The 24,695-nt window shown below is 40.3% G+C and overlaps 1 protein-coding gene across 24 annotated transcripts in view; it reads left to right on the plus strand.

Annotated features, from left to right (window-relative positions):
• TACC1 (transforming acidic coiled-coil containing protein 1) overlaps nt 1-20,418 on the plus strand; it is a 125,669-nt gene extending 105,251 nt beyond the window's left edge. For all 24 annotated transcript variants that reach the window (XM_003734595.6, XM_078347526.1, XM_078347530.1 and 21 more), the window contains 7 exons: nt 3,455-3,580; nt 5,361-5,437; nt 8,548-8,591; nt 10,292-10,452; nt 11,282-11,388; nt 14,077-14,197; nt 15,317-20,418. In XM_003734595.6, the coding sequence (XP_003734643.2) occupies nt 3,455-3,580; nt 5,361-5,437; nt 8,548-8,591; nt 10,292-10,452; nt 11,282-11,388; nt 14,077-14,197; nt 15,317-15,385 (705 nt within the window). In that variant the 3' untranslated portion in view covers nt 15,386-20,418. The remainder of the gene's footprint in view (nt 1-3,454; nt 3,581-5,360; nt 5,438-8,547; nt 8,592-10,291; nt 10,453-11,281; nt 11,389-14,076; nt 14,198-15,316) is intronic.
• Nucleotides 20,419-24,695: the final 4,277 nt, after the last annotated feature.

The following is a 24,695-nucleotide window of genomic DNA, read 5'->3' on the forward strand; positions in this document are numbered from 1 at the left end:
AACTAAGAACTCATGACGGTATTCTCTCCCTTGGACACCCCTGTGAGATGTTCTAAACAACTAAGGAATGTAAAAAGTTAAATCCTAAGAGACTAGAAAAGATGGCCAAAGTAGGCCAGGGCATACATTCCTGCCCTTACACCTGTAAGAGCTTTTGCATTGTGAGTAGTGAGGCTTATAGATGTGGCCAGGCAGAGGAGAGAGTGGCCGAGGAAAACTGGCAGGCTGAAGAGCCTACTTGCCTGGAGACATCATATACCATCCAAAGTCTGATCTTCCACCTCTAGCTCAGGATACCGCCTCTTCTGGACCCCAAATATGTTAGCATTGAGTTGTTAAGCAGACAGACTGAATTCATTTACCCCCTCAACAAATGAATGAGATGCTGAACTCTGTAATGGACAGTGATGTTTTCCTGGCTAAGAAGATTTTTAGGGGGCTTATTTCCCAAATTCTCATGAACTTGGTAGCCATGGGAAGCACTGAGAATCTGTTTCCTAAAGTTGACTCAACCTGGGGACTCTGGCTTAAACTAAGAATTCACAAGAGACTGACCCATGAAATGTTATTAATTTAAAATGTTATTGATTTGGAATTGGAAATGTAACTGGTGAATCAAATGTCAACTTGGCCTCCTGTATTACCTCCCTTTAGGCAAGTTACGGTTTCTTGATAAGAAACAAGGCGCAAGAAATTTATGAGATGATTCAAAGGTCCTGGGATATATCAGCTATCTACTGCTGTGTAACACATTACTCCGACACTTAAAGCAAGTGTTTATTATCTCATTGTTTCTGTGGGTCAGGAATCTTGGGCAGCTTTGCTGGGTGCCTCTGACAGAGTCTGTTGCGAGCTGCAAAGTATTGACCGGGGCTGGAGTCATCTCCAGGCTTGACTTGGGGAGGATCCTGAGGAGGATCTGCTTCCAGGCTCACTCATGTGGTTGTTGGCAAGTCTTGGGTCCCCACTGTTGGCAGAGACATCTTTGCCATATGGGCCAAAACACAGAAGTCAGAGTTTGTTCAGAACCTAACCTCAGAGGTGAATCCATGACGTTTGCCATATTCTGATGAGTCACTAGGTCCAGCCTACACTCAAAGGGAAGAGATTACATAGGGAGAGGATTAGTACTGGAGGTAGGGGTTACTGGGGGGGGGGCATTTTAGGGGCTGTTCACTGCAAGTGCCTTCTGGTTCTAGTGGTAGATCTATTCCAAGAGAAAAAAGAGAGGTTTTTGCCAGGCGCGGTGGCTCATGCCTGTAATCCCAGCACTTTGGGAGGCCGAGGCGGGTGGATCACGAGGTCAAGAGATCGAGACCATCCTGGTCAACATGGTGAAACCCCGTCTCTACTAAAAATACAAAAAAAAAAATTAGGTGGGCATGGTGGTGTGTGCCTGTAATCCTAGCTACTCAGGAGGCTGAGGCAGGAGAATTTCCTGAACCCAGGAGGCAGAGGTTGCTGTGAGCCAAGATGGCACCATTGCACTCCAGCCTGGGTAACAAGAGCGAAACTCCATCTCAAAAAAAAAAAAAAGAGGTTTTTGTGGGGACCTTGGACTTCCTTTGGCATAGTAGGCTGCCCTCCCCCAAATGCTGCTGGAACATGGGCACTGCCAGCTTGTGGTTTTTGTACTTTTCTTTTCTGTGGCCGGAGACACGTTTCTATTTGGGACTCATGGCTGAGGTCTCTGAAGCCACATGCTAAAATTCTGTTTCTGAGTGTTTTCTAGAGAGAGGGTAAAACTATGATGACTGAAAATTTAAAAGTCACTGGTCTAAGTTCACCTTGGACTTTCTGTTTAGTGTGATTCACACAAGATGTAACGGATTGATTATAATCAATAACTAATTGATCAGTTATCCCACATTTAAGATTAAGATTATTCCAGGTCACTTTGGCATTTTGGATGTTCCCAAAGTATTAGATGACTCATTTATGTAAAAAGTTTACCTCCATGGGTGGGAGGTATAGCCACCAAAAATGCCTTTTAGGAAGGAAATAGTACAAAGTTCATTAGTTCAACCATTGTGGAAGACAGTGAGGCGATTCCTCAAGGACCTAGACATAGAAATTGCATTTGACCCAGCAATCCCATTACTGGGTATATATCCAAAGGATTATACATCGTTCTACTATAAGGACACATGCACACAAATGTTCATTGCAGCACTGTTTACAATAGCAAAGACCTGGAACCAACCCAAATGCCCATCGATGATAGACTGGACAGGGAAAATGTGGCACATATACACTATGGAATACTATGCAGCCATCAAAAACAGTGAGTTCGTGTCCTTTGCAGGGACATGGATAAACCTGGAAACTATCATTCTCAGCAAACTGACACAAGAACAGAAAATCAAACACCACATGTTCTCACTCATAGGTGGGTTTTGAACAATGGAACACATGGACGCAGGAAGGTGAGCATCACACACTGGGGTCTGTAGCGGGGAAATAGGGAAGGGACAGTGAGGGGTGGGGAGTTGGGGAGAGATAGCATGGGGAGAAATGCCAGATATAGGTGATGGGGAGGAAGGCAGCACATCACACTGCCACGTGTGTACCTACGCAACAATCTTGTATATTCTTCACATGTACCCCAAAACCTAAAATGAAATTTTTAAAAATGAAAAAAAAAGAAAAATGCTTGCCAGTGCTTTGCTCTGGAACCTGAGTTTCTGATAGAAGCGAGCCAGCACCTCAGAAGGCAAAGTGCTGCCAGAAAGGAGTGGAGAACTTAGTAGCGAGGAAGAACCAACCCACAGGCACGGACCTTGACTTACAATACATATGATCATTGTGCATATGGGCAACAGTGGTGCACACCCAGCTGGCTGTGTTACAGCAAGAGGTCGCCGCAGAGCAGTGGAAGTTCATGCTGATCCTGAATCATCCATGTGGAAGGGTGGGGGTGTGATTTCAAAGAACTCAAATATATTTGCTATTTCTGCCTCCTCAGGCCTGAAAGTTAGTATTTTAGAAACATTTCCATCTGCAGTGGCTAAATAAAGATACATGTAAAGCATTGATATGTAACAGGAGCAGCTGTCACTTGTTTTTGTTTTGCTTTTTTAAAAAAGAAAATTCTGTTTATATGGAGCTTATCATCCCCAGAAACTTAATCATGAGTGTGTTTCTCTTATCCATGTGGTTCTTTGGTGACTGACCCCTCTTATAAGTACACTTTTCTCCCTTCTAGATCAGAGTAAAATTTCTCCAGGTTATCTGTTCAACAGAAGCTAAGACCACTCTGATAGTCATTATGACAGTTTTTCTTTAGGTACTCCCATAATTAGATTTGTTTTTTAAAAAACTTCCCTCCTGCTGATTTTTCTTTGAACATGGTTTTAAAGGGTGTGATCAATTTAGTAATGAGAAAGTTGTTGAAGGATGTCTGGGGTTAAGAAGCTGAAGACTGACTTATTTAATGCAATCCCTTTCCCCACAGGGGCTGCTGGAGTCCTCTGCAGAGAAGGCCCCTGTGTCAGTGTCCTGTGGAAGTGAGAGCCCCCTGGATGGGATCTGCCTCAGCGAATCAGATAAGACAGCTGTGCTCACCTTAATAAGAGAAGAGGTAAAAGCTCTCCTGTTTAGTCTACTTATCACTCCATTTCTTTGTAAGGCCCATGTACCAGCAGGTAGATTGCATCTCTGCTGGCTCAAGTTATCCCAGGCTAGAAGCTCTTATTTCCTGCAGCTTGTTTAGGTCATAAAAAGGGCTCCCTGTGGCAGTGGCTCTGGATTCCTGACATTCTGGTCTCTGGGGAAAAATGTTGACAATCTGAAATATTCTTAAGAATTTTGTACCCTTCTTTTTCTTTCAGCCCTGACATTTAAAATATCTAATTTTGCCAGCTTTGCTCATATATGTAACTAAACCAGTGCTGTTATTTTGCAGAGGATATATGCTCTTGCCTAAACATTTTTAAATTTTTTGCGGTAATAGACAGTTGTTTCCTACTTCCATTCATTCTTTTAAATAGTTCTACCCTTTCTTTCTTGAACAGCCTTTTCTCGAAATAGATCACTGTTAGGCCTTTCCTGGTTATGTGAAAAATATGAAAGATGTTGTTACGTACCATTAATCAGTTATCCACCATCTCCTGTCATATTTCTATGCTGTATTTTGTGTGTTTGGTTTGTATATTTATTGATGATTCCACCTGTTCTTGAAGGTGTGACAATTTTATTTTTACAGTATGTTGAAAGTGGTTAGGCTGTAGGTCTTTTAAAGCTTTATAAAATAGCATCAGGTTGGTAATGAGGGATGTCAGTCCTGTTTTCAAAACTTGGGAGCAATGGTAAGGAGGCCCACCAAAGTCTGTTTTGTTTTTTTTTTTAAGAGACAAGATCCCTCTGTCACCGAGGCTGGAGTGCAGTGGCACAATCATAGCTCATTGCAGCCTCGAACTCCTAGGCTCAAGTGATCCTCCTGCCTCAGCTCCCTGAGTAACTGGGACTGTAAGCATACACCACTGTGCCTGGCCAAAATCTTATAAATGAGAAAAGTGACTTTATCTTTTTCCTACTACCTAATGGATCAAGGTAAAGAGGTACCTGGTTACCTGAAGCAGACAGGATCCTCGCTATGTTCTTGAGATCCTAATAAATATAACAAAACTACCAATTAGGAAGAGAGAGACACAGACAGGGAAGTACCATAAGAGGGGAGCCATGGCTGCCCATCCAAGCCCCACCCAGGGCAAATGGAGTTTGAGGCAATGAATTTAGAGTGTTTCCTTCCAGTCAGCAAGAGCATCCCAATTATGAGCCTGGGTTCCGGGCTGATCAGCAAGACTCTACCCATGGTGATGGGTCCTATAGCTAGATGTAGCCAGCTCAGGGCGTTATACATCTGAGCCCCCTCCTTCTGACTCCATTTTTATGAAGCTGTCAAAAATCTCTATAGAAAGAGAATGTGCTGCTCATGCCAACTTCCAGTGCTTTGATTTTCTGGCAGTTTCATTCTCTGGTGAACTGCGATTACATGGCCTTGGGTAGGGTGAATACCTGCCAGTCAGATGGCTCTGTTCTTGGTATCTGTTCCAGTCAGGGTCTGCCCTGCAGAGCTGAGAGATAGATCCTGGACCAAGGTAAAGTTCACAGAGGCTGTAAATACCACTTGGAATTTCTGGGAGATGTTCTACTCATCTTTGTTCTCTTATCTGCATCCCAGCATCCTAGGTGGCTTAGAGTACACTTTCCCAAATGTTTACAAACATTAAATATTGAGGTTTATATTCCTAATACAGATTGAACACCATGGTTTAGACCTGGTTGTATGCTGTTTCAGTCCCCAGTCTTAACTGCAAACTGTATTAGATTGGGTAAAACTAAGCTTTATTATACTCTAGATAATCACTAAAGAGATTGAAGCAAAGGAATGGAAGAAGAAATATGAAGAGACCCGGCAAGAAGTCTTGGAGATGAGGTTAGACTGGAGGTTTTGGGGAGGGGCTGGATACTTCCATGCACTGTTAGATTTGATACAGATGAAGTGATGACAGTGTTTGCTTATCACAGAACCAAGTGTTGAGAGGTTGAGGGCTTTGCTATTTACACCTTGCTTTGTGATTGAGAATGTTATTTCAGGCTGGGCATGGTGGCTTACGCCTGTAATCTTAGCACTTTGGGAGGCTGAGGTGGGTAGATCACCTGAGGTCAGGAGTTCAAGACCAGCCTGGCCATCATGGTGAAACCCAATCTTTTATTAAAAAAAAGAGAGAGAGAGAGAATGTTATTTCAGGATTTATTGTTAACCAGTTATTATATTTGAATACTGTAGTTTATCTTGGGTTGTTCAGAACATAACATGTAAATGGAATCCATGTAATTCTTCTTAGAACAATTGACAAAAATTTGTATCAAATATCCATTTGGAATACAGAATAATAGGATTTATCCAATGATAGAGACATTGAAATTCATAATACTACTTTTTTTTTTTGAGGCATGTTCTCTGTCATCCAGGCTGGAGTGCAGTGGTGTGATTATGGCTCACTGCAGCCTTGACCTCCTGGGCTCAACTGATCCTCCCACGTCTGCCTCCCACGTAGCTGGGACCACATATATGTGCCACCACACCTGCATAATTTTTTTTAGAGATGAGCTCTCGCTCTGTTGCCCAGGGTGGTTTCTAACTCCTGAGCTCAAGAAATGTTGCCTCAGCCTCCCAAAGTGCTGGGTTTACAGGCATTAGCCATGGCACCTGGTCCATAATATTTTTTAAAAATTAATTATGCATGAGAGTTTACATAACCACCAAATAGATGATCGAAAGCTTGTTAACAAGAAACAAAATTGACTGACTTGAAATCAAAGTCTTTTTATTTTTCCTCACTTTCTAGAAAGCAGAGTTATGAGCCATGGAATGACTAAAGATGAAATCAAAGAGGAGAAAAAGAACGCATAAATAATTCACTTGTTGGTTACTGCCAACAACCTCTTTCAACTTTTTATCAGATGAGAAGGCATAGGAATTACGTGTTTCTTACTAATTGGTTGATGGCACGCCGAGCAAATGCTAATACAGCAGCCCTCCAAGCAGTTCTGTACAACCACATTGGTGACATCAGCTTTATTTTAGCTATAGCATGATTCTTCTTATCCTCCAACACATGAAAGCTTCAACAAGCATTTATTTTAAACTCTACCCCTGATTCCTTCCATTAGTCAGCTTCCTCTTAGCAGCAGCAGGAAAGTCAGCTCAATTGGGCCTCCATCCCTGACTTCCATCCACCATAAGAAGGTCCATCCCCAGTCTCAGCCCTACTCCACTTCAGCACTATAGTTGTAGCAGGAGTTTTCCTGCTCATCCACTTCTACCCTTTATAGAAAATAATCCATCAACCCAAACCTTGACTTTATGTCTAGAGGCTATTACCACCTTGTTAGCAATCTATGCTCTCACACAAAACAATATCAAAAAAATCTTAGCATTTGCCACCACAAGCCAGCTGGGCCTTATAATAGTCACAATTGGCATTAATCAGCCACACCTAGCATTCCTTCACATCTGCACTCATACCTTTTTTAAAGCTGTATTATTTATGTGTTCAGGGTCCATCATCCACACGATGAACAAGACACCTGAAAAATAGGACGACTATTCAAGACTTTACCCCTCACTTCCTCTTCCCTTATTATTGGCAGCCTGGCACTTACAGGCATGCCTTTCCTCACTGGCTTTTACTCTAAAGACCTTATTATTGAAATTACTAACATCTCGGACACCAACACCTGAGCCCTTTCTCTTACTCTCATTGCCACTTCCTTAACAGCTGTCTATAGTGCCCATATTATTTTCTTCACTCTAGTCGGACAACCTCACTTCACCACTCTGATTATTACTGACAAAAATAATCCTTTCCTAATTAAGTCAATTAAGCGCCTAACAATCAGTAGTATCTTCACTGAGTTCCTCCTCACCAACAGTATCATTCCTGTTTCATTCCCCTAAACAGCTATACCGCCCTACCTAAAGCTCACAGCCCTAGGTGTGACCACTTTAGGCCTCTTACTAGCAATGGAGCTTAATCTCATAACTAACAACTTTAAACTAAAATACCCGTTAAAGACATTTAACTTCTCCAATATGTTAGGTTTTTATTCAGTTGCAGTTCACTGTCCAGCCTCTCACTCAAGTCTATTCACAAGCCAAAATCTGGCTTCACTCCTACTAGACCTGATTTGACTAGAAAAGTCTATATGAAAGACTTTTATATGGTCAACACTTGAATGATTAAAAAACATTTAAAAATATCCCTCTAATTTGTTGCTCTTCTGTTATTTGTCTTTTGAGCATTTCCTGCGTGTAAGGACCTATGCTGGGCTTGAGGGAAAGGAAGGGAGGAGACATTCCTGCTCTTAGAAGGTGGTAGCCATCTGTAATAACCAACTTGGCTATGACGTCAAAAGTGATGGGGGCACCACCAGTGAGGGCAGGGGAGGACATGATGTTGCTCACAGAGCACCCAGCACTGGACTGAGTCAGAAGGACATTGTCACACTTCACTAGAAGAAAGGTTAACCCAAGAGGGTGATCTTTAAAGTCTTCAAATAACTGAAATACTTTTGGAATTAGGACACAAAATAAAACTTGTAACTGAATCAAAGGTAGAGCAGCTGAAAGGGTGGATTGGGGCCAGGAAAACCTAAAGTCAGATTATATCTCTTAGGAAGAACCCAGAAGATGGTCTTTAACTTAGTTTGTAAAATATTGACTCGCCTAAGCAGAATTTATCCTTGCAGTATTCAAATAGGCGCAAAGAGAAAGTGAAGGCAGCTGTTCCTGTAAGTAAAATATAAGTTTGGTTAAACATAAAATCTTAACAAAAACCTTTTTGAACCCTGAAAGACCTTGTATATTTTGTATAATGTGAAAAAAAGAGAGAGAGAGAATGAGAACCCCAATGGAGATAAATGGGTTACATAAATGGTCAGTATACATTAATGTGTTTAATTGTTTGGGGCAGCATTTCTCCAACTTTCATTGTCTGAAAACCCTCTCTCAGGTAATAAATTCTTTTTTTTCTCATTTAGGAAAATTGTAGCTGAATATGAAAAGACTATTGCTCAAATGATTGGTAAGAAGAACATTTTGTTTTTCAAGGGTATGAGCCATAGGATCTATCTTAGTCTGTTCAGGCTGCTATAACAAAATACTGTAAGGTAGCTAGCTTATCAACAACAAACATTTCTCATAGCTCTGGAGACAAAGAAGATCAAGGTGCCCACAGATGAGATGTCTGGGGAGGGCCCATTCCTCTTAGAAGGGGCTGGCCAGCCCTCTGGGGTCTCTTTTGTAAGGACACTAATCCTGACATAATCACCTCCCGAATCCCCCTCCATGCCCACTCTCATCCTGAACATACACATTGGGGATTAGGTTTCAACACACAGATTTGGAGTTGGGGGGGTGGCATAAACTATAAGACCATAGCCAGATCCATGGATGATTTTCAGACCATGTCACTAACTTTTATTTGTCTGTCACTTAAATACAGTCAGATCTCATTATTCATGGGAGATATGTTTTATAACATTGCTGCAAACACTGAATTAGTGATACTTAACACTGCTTCTAGGGGAAAGACAGAGTTATCCTGTGTCTGGCCCCAGCATTGTCATCGATTGATCAATATATAGCCTTGTCTTATGTGCGTTCCTGTTTAAAGACACCTTATTTAATATATATGGTTGATTCATTAACATTGAACTCACAGTCAATGGCACTTTGGCTCAGGTCTGAACAGAGTTCTGTATGTATTTTAAGGCACCTCACTACCTTTTTGTGCTTAGGAACACTAGACAGCACTTTAGCACTGCCCTTGGAGGCCACTCGGAACAGTGAGGTCTCCAGCAAAAAGCACACAAATGCAAAAAACATGGCCCTGAATAGACCACATGGAGAGCACTTGTTTGCAGTATGAATCAGGAAGGCAGAGTATTGCTTTGTTCACAGTCAGCTGAGAGTGTACACATCAGATGACTAAAGCGTTTTTGCCACTCTGCACACATCCACAAATGACCGTGTAAGTCCAGGAGGATAGATTTTAGGATTACAAATAAATTTTGGCAAGTAGGTGAATTTGGAAATACAGACTTGGTGAATAATGAGGGTCAACTGTAGTTAGGTTCATCTTAGAGGATGGCAGGCCTTGAATTCTGTGAGCATTGGTGGCCTGACCACATCACTAACACCTGCTGGGAGCATCCTGTGTTTTAGTGCAGGGTTCTTACTCTAGTGCAGGTTTTAGTTTCTCTGCATCAGACCCCATGGTGCCTTTACAAAACAACAGGGATTGATCCTCCTGCATTGAATTTAGAGTCTCTTCTCATCCATATCATAAGGATTGACTCCCTAAACCAAAGTCTGGCCTTTCTCCACTGAATTACCAAAATGATATTCTCTACTCTCTACATCACCTAATGCCTTTCCAGCTCAGGGCCTTACCACAGCTGTTCTTCTCTATGGAATATTCTCCTCCCAGGTAGCTGTGTGACTCATACCCTCATTTCTGTCCAGTCTCTGCTCAAATCTCTTCTGAGAGCAGCTATTCTGTGTGCAATAACAACCCCCTCCCCTGCCCCCATTTCCCTCACCCTGCCTTGTTTTTTCCCCATCGCTTGTCACCACCCATCTCCCCCATAGAATATAAGCCATGAGAGCGGGAACTTGGTCACATCCCCGGCTGAGTCCCTACCACTGAGAACACTGCTTGGCTTCTGGGGAGTCTCTATTTGTTGAATAAACATGCCATTATTTTTGACTTGTGATTCCCAGAAGATGAACAGAGGACAAGTATGACCTCTCAGAAAAGCTTCCAGCAACTGACCATGGAGAAGGAACAGGCCCTGGCCGACCTTAACTCTGTGGAAAGGTCCCTTTCTGATCTCTTCAGGAGATATGAGAACCTGAAGGGCGTTCTGGAAGGGTTCAAGAAGGTAGTGTGTTTTTTTCCACTGTCTCCTGGTATATTTTCAGTACTGTATTTCCTTGGTAACCGGTCATCAAATACATATGCCAGAGGTGTGGGTATCCTTCTAAATAGGGGCTCAGGGTCTACTGGCCTGGTATCTTCTATTCCAGTGAAGCTGGATTTTTTCCACATTTTCCCTTCTTTGGTTGTTCAGGCATTCAGTCCACTTGGTGGCATGTCTTGGCTGTTCCTCTCCTGCATCAAGCCAGTAAGCCCCAGGCTTTGGCATAGAGAGCATTGAACCCTCAGACCTCAGGCGAATTCTGGAAACGTTCTTTCTGATAATTTACCTTTTCCATATTAGTAAAAGGGATTAAAAGGAATTCTATGTCACTGAAAAATTCAAGCTGCATATTCTAGAAGACATTAAGTATAATATTTCAAATTTAGGTGTAAATGGGCCTGTTGATTTAATTTACCTTTACAATATCAACAAGACACAATTACAGCAATGAAATGTCTTTACTTTCCTATTAAAAGAAAAATGAAACTGGCCAGTTTATCAAGTATGGAAGTCAAATTGCCATTCAGTTTTGAATAACTGCCTTCCTAAAGTAGGCCTATTGGTATAACTGACCCTTACTATATGACACAGAAAATTAACATGAGGACATTATGTAGAATTTCCTCAGAATTACATGTACCTATTTCAAGTTACTGTAGAGTATGACTAAAAGATATCTGAATTAATTAGATTTTTCCATTCTTTAAAAAAGGAAAACTCTGATTCATGGTAGATTACTAGTAGAAGAAACAAAATGACCTGTTTATTTTCAATTTTTGCTTTGGAACAGAATGAAGAAGCCTTGAAGAAATGTGCTCAGGATTACTTAGCCAGAGTTAAACAAGAAGAGCAGCGATACCAGGCCCTGAAAATCCATGCAGAAGAAAAACTGGACAAGTAAGAGCTTATAAATTCTGGATTTTACTTTTCATGATGTTGTGGGAAAACTGACAAAGGAAAGAAAATTCACTGTTTTGCAGCTCCAGGTTGTATTTGTATGTGTGTGTTTTATCTCACCTTTCAAACCCTCTTCCCATTGTTAAAACATTAAAAACCAAAAGTGGTATATAGTACCCATCTCTACCCCTGCCCCCTTCCACTGGGTTCCCACCTTTTTCTACACCAGGTAATCATCGTTGTTGGTTTCTGTTTTTTCTTCCTATTATAATTTTTTTCTCCTTTTTTATATGATTATATCATACTTTGCTGTTTTTGTTTCATAGTATAATTTTGAAAATCTTTCCATCTCAGTCCAAGAAGAGCTTCCACTTTGTTTTCTAATAGCCACATGGTATTCCATTGTTGGAATGTGTCATTTATTTAACAGTCTCTTCCCGTTAGACATTAAAGTTAATTAAAATGTCTTGCTGCCAGACAGTGCTGTAGTAAGTGACCTGGTAGGTGATCATTTTGCATGCCTGTGAGTTATCTTTATGATCTGTATGTTAGAAAAGGAATTGCTAGGCCAAAGCATATATGATTTTATAATTATTATAAATGTTGTCAGATTGGCCCCGTTAGACTTTTATCATTTTATATCCCTGTATAATATATGAGAGCATCTCTTTTTTTCTACAGCTGTGCCAATAGATAAACTTTTTGATTTTCTGAAAATCTAATAGGTGAAAATGATATTTCAACATAGGTCTTTGTTTGTTTTTGGCAAGTAACAGAGCATTTATTTTAATCAATGTAACTTTGATTTGTATTTATCTTATGAATGAAATGGAATATATTTCAGCATTCATTTATTAATATATTTGCTTTACTAAGAATGACTCTATTCTTTGCCCATTTTCCTATTGTCGGTTTATATATTTTATATATTAGGGACACCAGCCCTTTGTGATAAGAATTTTGAATAATTTTTCAAGTTTATCATGTGTCTTTTGCCCCTGCCTATAGTGTTTTTTGATATTCAGAAATTTACTTTGATGTGGTGAAATGTGGTAGTCATTTCCTTCACAACTTCTGGATTCCTTGTCATAGTAACTAAGATCTTCCCCATGCTGGGTAGAAAATATTCTCTCATGTTTTACTTATACTTTATGGCTTAATTTTTTTAATCCTTAAATCTAATACATTTGGAGTTTATCCTGGGGAGTAGTATCCCACTTGATTTTTTTGTTTGTTTTTTTTTTTTTTTTTGAGACAGAGTCTCTGTTGCCCAGGCTGGGGTGCAGTGGCACAATGTCGACTCACTGCAGCCTCTGCCTCCAGGTTCAAGTGATTCTCCTGCTTTACCCTCCTCAGTAGCTGGGATTATAGGCACCTGCCACCAAGCCCAGCTAAGTTTTGTATTTTTAGTTGAGACGGGGTTTCACCATATTGGGCACGGTCTCAAACTCCTGACCTCAAGTGATCTGCCCACCTTGGTTTCACAAAGTTCTGGGGTTACAGGCGTGAGCCACCGTGCCCAGCCTCCAAATTGACTTTTTAACTAAAAGGTAATACATACTTATACATTTTACTGTCTAAATTTCTATATGTAGAAACAAAAGTTCCCCTGTCCCCTTCCCACTCCCATAGTATTGTAATTAGGCTTCTTATGTGTTCTTCTCCATAGGTTATATAGATCCCTCTATGTATTATACATAGGTTTATTGTATATCCTTCTAGTCTTTTCTTTGTGTCTTTATAAATACTATGGTTTTGAACCTTAACTGTAAAAACTATTTACAATATTAGAGTCACATTAGACAATTTCCTTTTTCCCTTAGTAGCAAGCATATCACGGCCATTTTTTCATGTCAGAATATATAGCTGAATCTCATTCTTTTTATTAGGTGATAGAACTATAGCATTTATTTGTTGATGGCATTTAGACAGTTTGTAGTTAACACTGCAGTGATCGTCCTGTGCACTCACTGTTGTGCCAGGTGGGAGTATTTCTGTGAATAGGTAACTGAAAGTGAGATGGCTGCATTTGAGGGCGTGTACACTTTAAATTATCCTGGTGACTACTGCATTGCCCTCTAAAAGGCTGTGCCAGTTTTCATCCACCCATTGGCACATGAGTCTGCCTGTCTCCTTGCATCTCAGCCCACACAGGATAAAACATCATTGTTAATTTTTGCCAATTCAATCAGTTTTTAAAGTTTATTGTTTTATTTTATATGCCTCTGATTACTAATGAGGCTTTAGCATCCTTTCATCAGTTTACTGTCTGTTCATCAACTGACATTTATGGCTTTTAAGAAGGCCTTTCGCATCTCATTAATAAACTCACTTCTGGTAGGCCTGTGTCTCATAGACATCAGGGTTAGTATCCTGACTCTAGCTGTGATCGTCTCCATAATTATTTAGTCCGCTTTTGTACTGGATTAAAAAAATTCTAAGACTGTTGTAGAAACCATTTGCTAGTGAGACAGAAATTTTGAAGTGTCTGTAAATTGAATTTTTATAAATTAAAATGGAATTATTTAGGTCACTGATTTTTGTTTTTTCTCTTACCACACAGTCATTTATTTGGTATCTGTGCGGGGCCTGTGCCTCACAGATGTCAGTGTAGTATCCTGACTGGCTTTGACCAGTGACTAACCTTGTGCTTTTTGTCTCTTTACTCCACCCAAACACTATAAACAGAGCCAATGAAGAGATTGCTCAGGTTCGAACAAAAGCAAAGGCTGAGAGTGCAGCTCTCCACGCTGGACTCCGGAAAGAACAGATGAAGGTGGAGTCCCTGGAACGGGCCCTGCAGCAGAAGGTACAGAAGGGGCCTGGTGTGGGTGGCCACAGAGGCGTTTGCTTTTCCTCCTCAGCAGTGATTGGCTTATGACAGATCTGGGTGAAAGAGACTTTGGCTTTCTACTCAGACACTTCAGTCCAGTTCTTTTCTGAACTGATCCACGTGGAAACAAGCAAGTCAAACCATTACATTCACAAGCACTTCATGTGGAAATCACCCACAGCCAGAGTGGAGAGAGGAAGTTGCATTTTAACTGCAGTTCAGAGCTCCTTCCTAGTTGGGGTCATGAGACTGCCTTTCTTTCTTTTTGTTTTTTACACAATATATTAATATGAAGCCATCTTTCTCCTTCATTGCTTTAGGTCAGTGGTTCACAGTTGGGGACAGTTTTGCCCTCCGGGTGGTGTTAGGTGTTAGGTAATTTCTGGAGATAGATTTGTTTGGTTGTCACCAGTGGGAGTTGCAGGAGGCCAGGGATGCTGTTAAACATCCTACAGTGCACAAAACAGCTCCGGACAATAGACTTCCCCATCCTAAAATATCAGCAGGGCTGCTGTTGAGAAACTGCTCTAGATAAGTGAAAACCGGTATTAGCAACAATTCCTATTTCTCACTAAGCAACTTTTAGCTTTCCATTTTTATATGTGTCCGGTGTGTTTTCCTTACTGCATTTCCAATTATCTACTCATACCTGTGCCATCCATTCATCAAGAGCAGGAAGTTTTTATCATAGGGTCTGATAGCCCCTAGCACAGTATTCCCTGGGAGATTCAGACTCCAGCATCCCTGGAGATGCTGATGGATTGAGTGAGACTCAGATACTTGTGTTTTTGACAAGTACTGTAGATAATTTCTCTGATAACAAGAAAATTGGGGAACTAAGAGGTTCACAAGTTTCAGAAGACTGGTGACTATTCTCACCCCTTACTCAATTTAAGCATAATTTTATGAGTACATTTTTTGAGGAGAAGATGTGTAGCCTTTTTTTCTTTAAAGTATCTCTGATGTAGAAAAGTTGAGAATTACTGAATTCGGATATCTAGGGTAGGGTATAGCCAGACTTGGAACTAGTTAGCTATATTTGCCTTTACTTCAAAATACAAAGTGGCCTGCATAATCCTGTCATTTGTCTTTCAGAACCAAGAAATCGAAGAACTGACAAAAATCTGTGATGAGCTGATTGCAAAGCTGGGAAAAACAGACTGAGACTCCCTCTGTTAGCTCAGCAGATCTGCATTTGGCTGCTTCTCTTGTGACCACAATTATCTTGCCTTATCCAGGAATAATTGCCCCTTTGCAGAGAAAAAACTAAAAAAAAAAAAAAAAAAAAAAAAAAAAGCACATGCCTACTGCTGCCTGTCTCGCTTTGCTGCCAATGCAACAGCCCTGGAAGAAACCCTAGAGGGTTGTCTAGTCTAGAAATGAGTGTGACCTGACAGTGCTGGAGTCTCCCAGTTCCCTGTTTGAAGGTTCCCTTAGGCTGCTGAGTTTGGGTTTGTGATTTCTTTATGTTTAGTTTGTTTTAAAGTCATCTTTACTTTCCCAAGTGTGTTAAATTTGCGGCTTTGTGAATCCTCTTTGGGTCTTCACCACCTGTCTGATTTTTTTGTTACCTTTTTATTTAATCTTTTAATTTTTTTAATATCAGTGGTTTTATTTAAGGAGGCAATTTGCCCTAATGTTACTTCCAGTTTATAAACAAGAAGGGGCTCTGGGTGCCCTTTTATTACATGCACTCTCACACACATACTTGTATATTTATAGATGCTGCTGCTCTTTTCTCTGAAGCATAGTCAAGTAAGAACTTCTCTATAGAACATATTTCCTTAGATGTAAGACCCTATTTTGATGTAGAGTCCTGACTCAGAATGCTAACTTAAGAATTTGGGGGGTTAAAGATGCGAAGACCACAGACTTGGGTTTTCACATCTGGAGAAGACTATTTGCGGTGAAGTTTTGTTGCCCTGGTATTGAGGCACTCATCAGCTTTAATGGGTGTGGCCCCTTTGGGGCTAGTCCTCAGACTGAAGGTAGTGTCTGCTTTCTGGGAGAGCAGCAATATGGAAGTCCTCCAAGCTAGGGTTTGGCAAATCTGCCCTAGAGTCATTTACTTTCCTCTGCCTCTGTTTGTTGATATTTAGTCTTCATTATATTTCTCTTTTTTTATTGAGACGGAGTTTAGATCTTTCTATTTCAAATATGTGAAGAAAATCTACTTGTAAAAGGCTTAGCTCTTATTTAATTAAAAGGTAACTGTAGCACCATTACCAATTATAAGGTGAAGAAATGAGGTTTTTTTCCCCCAAGAGTGATGCATTGTTCTTCAGAGGTTGAAAAGAAAAAAAGCAAAAAATACCTTCTAACTTACGACAGAATTTTTTAACAAAATGAACAGTGAAAGTCAAGTGAAACACTCCAAAAATCAGTATGTTTTGATATTTTTAAACAAAGACAGCTTGAATAATGGGAAGAGGAGTTTGAGGAGAAGGTCTGTCTGTACTAACAAAGCCAAATTCCTCAAGTTCCTACTGGACTCAGTTCAGAGTGGTGGGTCATTAACCCCAACATGGATTTGTCCATGTAAATCCCAATGAATTCCCTTTTATTTGAATAGGGAAACCCAAATCCATTCAAGTGTTTTAAAGCACTCTCCTGTCTTAATCTTATACCCTGAAAGTCTTTATGGTGATATGCACTATATTCCGTATATGTATGCTTTCCTACTTTTCTCGTAAAACTGTTGCATGATCCAACTTCAGCAATGAATTGTGCCTAGTGGAGAACCTCTATAGATCTTAAAAAATGAATTTTTCTTTAGCAGTGTGTTACTCACATGGGTGCAATCTTTAGCCCCAGGGAGGTCAATAATGTCTTTTAAAGCCAGAAGTCACGTTTTACCAATATGCATTTATCATAATTGGTGCTTAGGCTATATTTTCAAGCCTATTGTCTTAACATTTTGTATAAAAAAGTACAACAGAAATTATCTGTCGTTTGAGAAGTGGTTTGACAATCATTTGGGCGTTGAAAGCAGTCACTGTGGTGTAATATGAATGCTGTCCTAGTGGTCATAGTACCAGGAGCACGTGTTGCCTTGGTATAACTGCTTTCCTCTTTAGTCCTCTACAACTAAAGAAGTTAATTTTGCATTTTGCAGAAAGAAACATTGATTGCTAAATCTTTTTGCTGCTGTGTTTTGGAGTTTTCATGTTTACTTGTTTTATATTGATCTGTTTTAAGTATGAAGGCCTTTAGTGTCCTCCACTATAAATTTCAAAGTCATCTTTTTAAGCTTATTGGTTTAAGAAAGTAGCTCTGTGTTAAACAGAGATGACGGCAGTCCTTCCTTAGCACACTGGTGGAGGGGTCCCGTAAGAACCTGACCCTAGTGAATGAGGCTGATGCACAGGGAGACAGGGAGCACCAAAGGACCCTCGTTAAGTGATCCTTGCCCTGGCCTCTCAGCCATGACTGCTACAAGGAAATATCCCCCATTCTAACTTAACAGATGCCTCCTCTCCAAAGAGAACTAAAATGTAGCTTGTACAGATCAAGAGAATATATTGGGCAGAAAGAAGTATGTTTATTTTTCTTTAAAAATAAAAAAGTTTTAAAACTCTGGAGAGTAAGAATATAGTATAGAGTTTGCCTCAATACATATGAGAGCCAAATAACCTACTATATAGGCAATAATAAACCCTGTTACAGAAGAGAAAAAGGGCCAGGCACACTGGCTCACTCCCGTAATCCCAACACTGTGGAAGGCTGAGGCAGGAGGATTGCTTAAGTCCAGGAGTTTGAGATCTGCCTGGGCAACATGGTGAACCCACGTCTCTACCAAAAATATAAAAATTAGCTGGGCGTGGTGGCACATGCCTGTGGTCCCAACTAGTTGGCAGGCTGAGGTGGAAGGATCGCTTGAGCCTGGGAGGTCAAGGCTGCAGTGAGCCATGATCATGTCACTCACTGTACTCCATCCTGAGAGACAGCAAGATCCTGTCTCAAAAAAAAAAAAAGTAGAAGGCAGCTGCAGCTTAGATGGTGATTTGGGAATATTAGGTGATCCTGTTGAGTTTCCAGATCCAAAGCCATTTCGTTAGCTTTTGACTTTGCCAAAGTGTAGGTAGTCTTTATCCAGCAGTATTTTAATTGGGGAATGCAACAGTGAGGAGGCCGACTGAACAATTTCCCCAGCGGCTGCAGAGATAGTCACAGTCAGAGCTCCCAAGGTTGGAGAATCTCCTTTCAGCCGCCTACCCAAACCTTTTGTTCTGTAAAACTGCTCTGGAAATACCGGGAAGCCCAGTTTTATCATGCAGTTTCTAGCTTCTTCAGACTCAGCCCAAATTAGGAAGTACAGCAGCACATGATGGTGAAAAACCAAGGATTTGGCAGCCTTCCCAAATGGTATGGAATCTAAGGGAAGATTTATGTTTCGTTTTGGAGAATAGCTCAAGTTGAATTTGCTTTCCAGACAATTTCCCTTTTCAACCTACCCATACTTTGTACAGCTCTCACACAAATACTGAGATATTTATTAGACAGCCCTGAGTTTGTTCTAATTATAAACAGGGAGAGTAAACTGCCCCCAAATGTTCCTGGGCTAAAAGCAGGGCTGCTAAAAGCAGCCGGAGTGAACACTCATTTTCCATAAAGGTAACAAAGGTCTCAATGGTCACTCAAAGCTCAAAAGCGGTTTTTAAGAGCAAGCTTTGGTAGGCCTGTGTACGCTGAGCTGGAAGTGATTCAGCACATTCTTTTTTAGTGGAGTAAAAGTTCTAAAGCCCCCTTTTAACTTCCTTTTGGTTTTTCATTACAATTGGTAGCCACCTCATGAACTGTCTCTGACTGTTGTCCCTTTGAAGTCATGTGACTGTGAGCTTGCTCTCTGACTTGCATTTCTAACTTTATCCTGTTGTTGGGAAGATAAAAACTCTGTGTTGAAAGATTACATGATTCAAGCAAGGGACTTTAAAGTAAAGATATATTTATTCTGAAGAATCTAAATGAAAACAGATTATTATTTGCTTATGAAAGAACAATATAGTCTGGGAATCCCAGAATGTCAAGCCAAAGGTCTAAGAAGTCATCTTCTTCAAATACTTTAATAAAGAAGTATTTCGAGGAGATATCTGTCCAAAAAGGTTTGACTAGCCTCCAGATTCCAATTATTTTTAAAAAGCAATTTACCACTAAATCCTGAGTCTCCATAGAGTAAAAGTAAAGAGACCGATATAACAGACTCTCCTCTCAAAGGATCTCCTCTGGAAGAGAATAGCAGCAGCAGCATTCTCCGGGGAAGACCCACCCCCTAGTGCCAGAGCTTGTATCCTGGAGACTAAAGATTGCACTTTCCGTCGTTTTTTGTCCAAATGCAATCCCATTTCTGTGCCTCTTAGCATGCAGTTAGATTTGGACAAACAAGATTCCTAAGGAATGACTTTATTAACTATAATATGGTTACAGCTATTATATAAATATATATTCTGGTTATAGTTCTAATATGGAGATGTTGTGTGCAATGCTGGCCTGTGGCGGTCTGTGTATGCTTTAACTTGTATGGAGGAGGCTAGGCTCAGAGCTGAGATGTGGTCTGAACCTTCCCTGTATCAATCCTTCTTTTAGAACTGTCAGGATGCTACTTCCTCCCCCTCTGTCTTTCAGTGGTATCTGAAATACTCAAAACAGTAATTTCTTGGTCACATCATTAACTGCTAATTCTATATTTATGAAGAATTTTGAAATGGACATATACAAATTTGAACTCTGAAAGCATCCTCAGTCCAGATACAGGGCAGCATGTAGGTGACCACACCACAGCCTCAGTCTCGGTCCTTCTCAGCCGTCAGGATAAGATCCAGGCATTTTCTTTTAAATCTGAGGTAGCAGTAAACTTTTCAGTATTGCTGTTAGCAAGTGTGTGTTTGCCAATAGATACCCATTATACTAATGTGCCAAGTAAATGTTCATTGCACATCTGCTTCCACTGTGTCCCCACGGGTGCCATGAAGTGTGTGAGGAGCCCCTCATCTGGAGGGATGAGCGCTGCATTGACTACTGCTATCAGGATTGTGTTGTGTGGAATATTCATCTACATAAATTTTATATGCACAGTAATTTCCCTTTTTATATGTCACGTAACTATTTGTAAAAGTTATACTCACAAATTATTATAATGATTACTAATATATTTTTTCCATGTTTCATTGCCTGAATAAAAACTGTTTACCACTGTTAAATTTGTGTGTGTTTGTGTGTGTGTGTGTGTGGTGTGGTTCTTTTCCTAGTTATAAGTTGTATCCCTGAATGTGAAAATTTATGGCAGCCCTGCTTTTATGAGCCCCATATTTCAACCTAAAAATAGAAAACATGACATTTTCTCTACACTCATTTTGTGCATGTGGTTGGGTGTGTAACTAAAAACAAAACGTTGGAATTCAGATATTGATTCTCATGTAGATGTCTTGCCTTTGCATCTGTGCAAACAAAGTTTTTAGCTGGGTGCTTCTTGGTTTTGCTTAGAGACTGGTTGTCTGCCCTGGCATTTTTCAGTTCGTAAGTGTCTAATTTACCCAAGCTTTCTGACTCCTTGAAGAACATGGGGTAAGGTAGAACTGTGTAAATAGTGCAGAGCAATGAGTTGCTATGTTTGGTTTCTTCTAGGTTTAATGCAGTACCAGGAATAACTTTTTAAATACTGGCCAAGCCAAATCTCTGCTTTAAAGGCGTAGATGGGGCAGGAAATTTTGTGGGTTGTATTACAGGAAAAGATAAATTAAGAGGACAGTTAAGGCTTCATTTTACAACTAGTGGGAGATCCACTTAGGCAAATCAGAGCACTATCACTTTTCTTGCTATTCACTGCATTGTAAAAGACGGTGAGCCTATACAGTCCCTAAAAGGCATATTTCTCACCCCTGCGTTTCTGAATCGCCAGGAGAGAATCTTCTGAAGTCTCTGATGATGGTTGCCATTTGCGGAATGCTAAACAGAGTAGAAATCTGTTTCTGAGAATTATTGGAAAGAATAAGATAGAAATTCGCCTTGCTACTATCTTACAGAATTTTATTCTTAATAAAGAACAAATAATTTAAGACCACCAATGTTTTTCATACTTTTACAAATAGTGGATCACAGGGCCATTTTGGTGAACAGCAAATAAGCATAAGTATTGCTTTATGAAATTTGTGACAGATATAAATGATATAAATGAATATATGTGTACTTGGTCATGACAAAAAATGACTTTCTTGCTGTGGCTAATGGTCAAAGCATGAAAAACCCCAATCTAGCCAACTGAAGTCCTTTTACAGTGGAAACAGGCCTCATGGGAGAAGCAGTGAAGCCAAGATCACATTCGTGTATGTCAGTGAACTTTGTTGCCCTCACTCAAAATGAGGAAAAAAGAATTAATTGACACTTAGTTCTTTTCAAGCTCTTGAAATCCAAAAAAATACCAGGTTTGGGTAGTGTTTATATCATTTTCTAAGTTTATAGGCACTTAAGGACCAATGAAAATCAAATACCTTTTTGTCAACATGTATTCATTCACTTACGAATTTATTTGCAGAGTTTAAAGTGAAACATGAAAAGTTGGAGGGATAGCTAGCCAAAGAGAAATTGTTTTTACGTTTTATTAAAAAGGCATTTAAATATAAATAATAGGATAATGAAAACGATTCTTCCTGAGAAGAAAGCCATCCCTAGTCTACAGTTCTCTCTTTTTTTTTTTCTTGAGACAAAGTCTTGCTCTGTCTCCAGGCTCAGCCTCCCGAGTAGCTGGGACTGTAGGTAACGTGCCACCACACCTGGCTAAGTTTTGTATTTTTAGTAAGATGGTGTTTCGCCATGTTGGCCAGGATGGTCTCGATCTCTTGGCCTTTTGATCCACCTGCCTTGGCCTCCCAAAGTGCTGGGATTATAGGCATGAGCCACCATGCCCGGCTATTGTCTACATTTCTTGACAGAAAAAATGTAGGTGTGAGGTTATTATCTAAGTGAGTTAATGCCTGAGGGTGGAGAGATCGTGGTGCTTATAATGTATGAGATTAACTGAAGACAGGCTTGTATTTTCTGCATTTTTTTTTGAGACAGGTCTCTCTCTGCTGCCCAGGCTGGAGTGCAGTGGTGCTATTTCAGCTCACTGCAACATTCACCTGCTGGGTTCAAGCAATTCTCCTGCCTCAGCCTCCTGAGTAGCTAGGATTACAGACACAAGCCACCACATTCTGCTAATTTTTGTACTTTAGTAGATAACAGGGTTTCACCATGTTGGCTAGTCTGGTCTCGAACTCCCAAACTGCTGGGATTACAGGTGTGAGCTACCACACCCAGCTCTATTTTCTGCATTTCTGAGAATAAATTAACAAAATGTGCGAAGTTAAGATGTGCAAACTCATAATCACAAACATTCAACTGTGAGACATTATATAGACCAAGGAGACATTTTTGTTTTAGGCATCAAAAATAACAGCACAACTAGCTAAATTCGTGCATTCAGCCATAATCACAATATTTTACAAAAATTCATATTTTACGAACATTAAGGAGTCCGGACAGCATCTCTTGGATGTGCAACGATGAATACGCCTTCTGTTTCACTGTAAGAATGGCACTCACTCTAATTTGTCTTTTATTTAGTCCATATTTTTCCAGATACATATTTTTTCTTTCTCCGTTTCAGTTGATTTGTATAACATCATGAATTTTCAGCAAAAATGTGTGTGTAAAATATGATTCAGTCAGGCATGGTGACTCACGCCTGTAATCTCAGCACTTTGGGAGGCCGAGGGTGGTGGCGGATTTCTTTTCTTCTTTTTTTTTTTTTTTTTTTGAGACGGAGTTTCGCTCTTACCGTTACCCAGACTGGAGTGCAATGGCGCAATCTCGGCTCACCGCAACCTCCGCCTCCTGGGTTCAAGCAATTCTCCTGCCTCAGCCTCCTGAGTAGCTGGGATTACAGGCACGCGCCACCATGCCCAGCTAAGTTTTTGTATTTTTAGTAGAGACGGGGTTTCACCATGTTGGCCAGGATGGTCTCAATCTCTTGACCTCGTGATCCACCCGCCTCAGCCTCCCAAAGTGCTGGGATTACAGGCTTGAGCCACCGCGCCCGGCCTCAACATTAAAAATTTTAAAAATAAGTCAAATATGATTTTGCTTCCTACATCAGCTTCTAGTGCAATTGTGTATGAGTGGTCACTGGGGTCCTCCATTCCCAAAAGCTTGTTTTCTCTAGGGCCACGTCTTTCAAACTGCAGGTCAAAACCCATTTTAGAGGCTATGAATTAGAATAGAATAGAATAGTGAACGCTTATTGTAAAAGCAAATAGTTTTACACTTACATGATATCATTTGTGTCTAGGGAGTTGTAATTTTAAACATCTTGGTTTGCGGGCCTAAAGCTTTAAAAAAGAAAGTTTAAAAAAGCTTAAAAGCCACTAACTTTAGGGCATAGGGAGAGAGAGTTGTTGGATCAAAGATTTTATGGGAGTAAAAACAATGACTGCAATATCCATCTGTTACAGTGAGCTACAGAGTTAGAACACTTAGTAACCCACAACCACAGTTTATGGCAACTCGAAGAAGAAATCAAAACTTCCGAACGGGAACGTGAAGCTGCACTCAGAAAACACAAACTAAATATTCCGTACTAATCTCAATTAAGATGGAAAGAAGAAAAGAGAACGTTAGAACGGCAGTACGTAAAGAATAAAAGCCTGTGGACCCAACAAGCCCTCTAGAAAATAAAATCTACTAAAAAATAAGAAAAATAAACTTAAAATTCTTCCTTCCCTCTGCCATCCCCAATATAAACTCATGCTCCTCTTAGAGGCAGCAGGGGGCAGGCTACTCAGGTTCAGTGACGCCAAAAACTAACCCAGCTCACAGCTGAAAAAATGAAACCTCCTCTGTTAGAAGCCAGAATTCGCCTTGATTCCAACTTAGACTTAACTCTCTTTGCACAGTTCAATTCTAAATTAGAATTGTTCATATTAGCTGTAAATAAGATCTCTCATTTCAATCCTAACTAGATGTGGGTGTCTGTTCTTCCCCAACGCCACACTTCAATTGAGTAACCGCAAGGCAATGAATACGTGTGTGAAGTAAGTGACCAAGTCATAAGGTGCCACATATTTTCAGAAATGTGATCAGATTTGAAGTTGAATGAGGGTCTGAGTTCAGGAAATAAGCTTAAGGAGACAAGATCATTCACCGCAATGTCACACAGGCAGAAATCAAATACAAATCAGAGAATGCCAGAGGTGTGATAAAATAGTTGGTCAATTGGGATATTTGTGGAAATAATTTCTCTAAACAGTTAAAAATTATTTTGGAATCATATTAGATTTACAGAAAAGTTGCAAAGATTTGCTACACTTATCTTCCTTTCGTGGCTCTCTGCTCCCACCCTTTCCTGGTTCTTCCCCCCCACCTTTTTTTTTTTTTTTTTTTTTTTTTTTGAGACAGGGTTCTCTGTCACGCAGGCTAGAATGCAGTGGTGCAATCATAGCTC

This window comes from Callithrix jacchus, chromosome 13 (assembly GCF_049354715.1).
Source record: "Callithrix jacchus isolate 240 chromosome 13, calJac240_pri, whole genome shotgun sequence".
NCBI lineage: Eukaryota > Metazoa > Chordata > Mammalia > Primates > Cebidae > Callithrix > Callithrix jacchus.